General features: G+C 47.9%; 1 protein-coding gene across 1 annotated transcript; it reads right to left on the reverse strand.

Annotated features, from left to right (window-relative positions):
- Nucleotides 1-972: 972 nt before the first annotated feature.
- On the reverse strand, nt 973-1,992 carry LOC109781591 (uncharacterized). Its single transcript, XM_020340181.4, has one exon. It carries the CDS (start codon nt 1,650-1,652, stop codon nt 1,173-1,175), a length of 480 nt encoding a protein of 159 aa, XP_020195770.3. The 5' UTR covers nt 1,653-1,992; the 3' UTR covers nt 973-1,172.
- Between the last annotated feature and the right edge of the window lie 2,013 nt (nt 1,993-4,005).

Raw genomic sequence — 4,005 nt, forward strand, 5'->3', positions numbered from 1 at the left:
TTCCCAGTAATAGACCGCTAGATCTACCAGAGGGATCCAAAAGCTTCGAAAAGTTTTTTTGGCTAGAAAAGTTTTTAGACCAACTTTTGTTGAAGTCACTAGTCATGGTTTTAGTCAATCCAATGAATTGGGCACCAAAGTCAAAAAAAATCATTTATCTAAGGAACCTTTGCTTTTCGGGGGGTCCCAAACCCCTACAATTCCAAAAGATTTTTGACATTTAAAATTTCATATTTTTATGGGGTCTACCCCTTTCCTTTTAGCCAGCTCAACCCTAGAAGCAGGGGAGCATGGCTTGAGGATTTTACCTCCTGATTTAATTCGCTTAGCTTGTTCCAAGCTAGCATAGAAATTAAAGTTTTAAATTCCTCCTTGCTCGATCCCTCGGACGCGATATAGTAACAGAATATACTCATGCGACAACACTCTCTTCGCTCAACCCCTCAGACGAGATATACTAAGGGAAAATTATATATGAAAGCATAAACCCTTAGATTCGATATATACTAATGATTGATGAAAACAAAGATAGATAATGTACTCAGGCGACAAATATTGTCCTTGCTCTACGCGGTATACCAACGGGAAATGAGTAAAAAATGTTTGTTATTTTATAAGATTACATCACCCTAGCTGGACATACGTCGCTCTCACATCCATACTGAACCGTATGGATCAAAGGTTTTGCACGTCATAGGCATTAGCCATTGATTGATGTGAACTTAGATGGACGGCGGGAATTTATTACTAATTGGCATGAATCATCAGTGAGTCACAACTATAGTTAACACATCCATTTCAGGGTTAATCAACATGGATATAGTGCTGGAAATGGGTGACAGTTTACAGCAAATATCTGGATCCATTTCAGCTGCATGCATTCCACTTGTCAGTGCCACTATCATTGAAAACGAAAGAGGCGTCCCCTTGTTCGAAATCCAAACAGAAAAAGGCGTTAGTCGTGAGCCACAATTTAGATCAATTCCTGCTATGTTTTATTGTATTGATTGACAAGGAAATTGAAAATGTTCCAATTACACTTGTTTGAACCCTGAATTTCAATCTACGTCTCTTCCCTCCACAATAAAACAGGGGAGAGAAGCAGAGAGCGACGTTTCACAAATTATTTACAGCGCTGCCGCCTCTGCCATGGCAACGCGGCCCTTGAGGTTTCAGAAGTCGGCGAACCAGTCGTCCTCCTCGTCGGCGGCGAGGTAGTGGCGGTAGCGGTCGAGGTCCTCGTCGGCGAGGCCGTAGCGGCGGCGCCAGTACTCGAGCGTCGCCTCCGCCTCCCGCATGTTGCGCATCACCCTCTGGTACGCCGCGTTGATCCGCTCGAAGTCGATGCCGTTTTCTTGGCCCTCGTCGCCGCCGTGCTGCCGGCGCGCGACGTCCGGGTGGTACTGCAGCGCGAGGCGGTGGAAGGCCTTCTTGACCTCGCCCCTGGAGGCGCCCGGCGCCAGCCTCAAAGTGCGGTAGTGGTCCTCCTCCAGCACCCCGTACGGGGCCGCCGCCGGCATCCTTTCCCGCGTCGCCCCGCACCTCACCGCCGGCGACGACGCCGCCCTACGCTGCCGCCCCACCGCCGGCGACGCCGAGGACGACGGCGCCCGCAGGCTCAGCGCCACCCCTCCTCCGGCGGCGACGGCCATGGATGTGATGTGCTGTGCGCGCACGCGCGGCAAGAAACGGAATCGATCGCAAGGTCGATCGACGGGGATGAGCCGCGACGGAGCAGTGGGAGGCTGGGAGATTTCGGATCCGGATGTGTTGCTTCCTCGGTTGACCGCGTGGTGGAGCTGGAGCTGGAATGGTGTGTGGTTGGAAACTTGGAATGGATGAGGCTGCCGCGTGGTGGCGCGGCGCGCGGGGTTAAATAGGGACGGAGGAGGAGGAGGCGGTTGCGGTTGGTTGGGGGGTGCCGGCTCGCCGGAAGGAGCGCCACGTTTGGCTGGCTCGCCGGTGTTTCCCACGTTGCCATTGCTCGCACGTTTCGGTGCAGACAAAAAACTTGGGAGAGGGAGGGGGACACCGCGGCGTCCATATCCGTCGTTGCCTTGCCTTGCAGCACGCGGCGTGTGTACTATTCCTTCCGTCTGGAAGAATACAAAGCTTTCACGTGATGTAAAAAATGTGTTGTCCAATATTTCAGCACTCAACAATTGACCGGGTACATATTGCAAACCGGATAAATACATCCATTCTACCCTCTCGGTATCTGGTGCACACGTTTCCGGTTTGTACTTTATAAACTAAAAGGTTTTAGAAAATCTGGATGCATTTAAAAAAAATTATATGTGCTATCCACACTAGGACGACTGGAACAAATCCTCACAAAACAAAAAACAGGGACAGCGGTGTTTACATATACAAACTATATGGTTTGCACATTTTTATTTTGCGGGAAATCTATTCTAAGCTATCTTTTCCCCCTTGAAACAAGGCAAAAGATTTGTCATTTTAATTGATTATGAAAGGAGGTTTTAGACAAATTTCCACAAAGCAGGGTACACATGACTACTCTCGCGGCATTACATTACTCAGGTGTGTGGCACCGGGAAGGGCCCATAGCCGAGACTCCTCCTTAATCCTTGCGAAGACAATCGCCGTTGTAACCAGTGGCGGAGGTAGAGGGTGGATAGGATGGGCCGTGGGCCACCCTGAGATTGGGAACTGGGCTTTATGCCATAGCAAACAAAAAGGATATTTTTTAAAGGAAACCTAAATTTACATGCACAATTGCACTGTTGGGCCACCATGGTCCAGTGGGCTAGGTTCGCTACTAGTTGTAACATCAGTGTTACAAAATGACCCTAGCATTGCACTCTTTTCAAATCTCTCGTGATACAAGCATGAACAAGGAGGCGAGGGCCCTTGTCTGGTTTCCACGATCAATCACATATTTAGTCCATCAGTCTAGAACGGAAGCCTCAATTCACCAGCTCCTCACCACATCAGCGCGTAGACTGATCCATACAACAACCTCAGTCCAGACCCATTGGGAGAACCAACACTGGAAGAAAATGTTCGCCGCGGTCTCCTAAACTTGCTTGCAAAGTGGGCAAAGGTTATAGTTCTGCCACCAACGGCGTTGTAAATGACCAGCCGTCCACAACTTGTTTTGAATTACCAACCAAGCAAAACATTTGCATTTCGGTGGCGCCCACCCCTCCAAACAGCAGCAGGCATGATGCTCTTCGTCTGCCCCGCAAACTGCGCCATATAGGAAGTAGATGCCAAGTATTCTCCATGGGAGGTGAACTTCCAAAGTATGGTATCTAACACCGCGTTGTTGAGAGTAGCATAGGAGACCTTCTCCCAAAGCATGGCAAACTCCTGTATATGTTCCATTGTTATTCTAGTGTGGGTGTCAATCTGGTTAATCCAATAATTGTTGAGGAGAGCTTTCTGGACCATGGAAAATTTCTTTTTTGATGAGTCAAAAATGCTTGGGGCAATTTCTTTGCGTCTCATACCATCCAACCCAGATTATTCACATAACTTGGCTTTGCAACCTTCCACAAGGTGAAACATGGTGGACGTCACGAAGATGTCACTATCATAGTCGTTACACAACGTTACCGTTCCTGACCAAGTCTTGGGGGGATCGTGTTGGAAATATGCCCTAGAGGCAATAATAAAATGGTTATTATTATATTTCCTTGTTCATGATAATTGTCTATTGTTCATGCTATAATTGTATTAACCGGAGACCGTAATATATGTGTGAATACGTAGACCACAATATGTCCCTAGTAAGCCTCTAGTTGACTAGCTCGTTGATCAATAGATGGTTACGGTTTCCTGACCATGGACATTGGATGTCGTTGATAACGAGATCACATCATTAGGAGAATGATGTGATGGACAAGACCCAATCCTAAGCATAGGACAAGATCGTGTAGTTCGTCTGCTAAAGCTTTTCTAATGTCAAGTATCATTTCCTTAGACCATGAGATTGTGCAACTCCCGGATACCGTAGGAATGCTTTGGGTGTGCCAAACG

The sequence above is a fragment of the Aegilops tauschii genome, chromosome 7 (assembly GCF_002575655.3).
Source record: "Aegilops tauschii subsp. strangulata cultivar AL8/78 chromosome 7, Aet v6.0, whole genome shotgun sequence".
In the NCBI taxonomy this organism is placed as follows: domain Eukaryota; kingdom Viridiplantae; phylum Streptophyta; class Magnoliopsida; order Poales; family Poaceae; genus Aegilops; species Aegilops tauschii.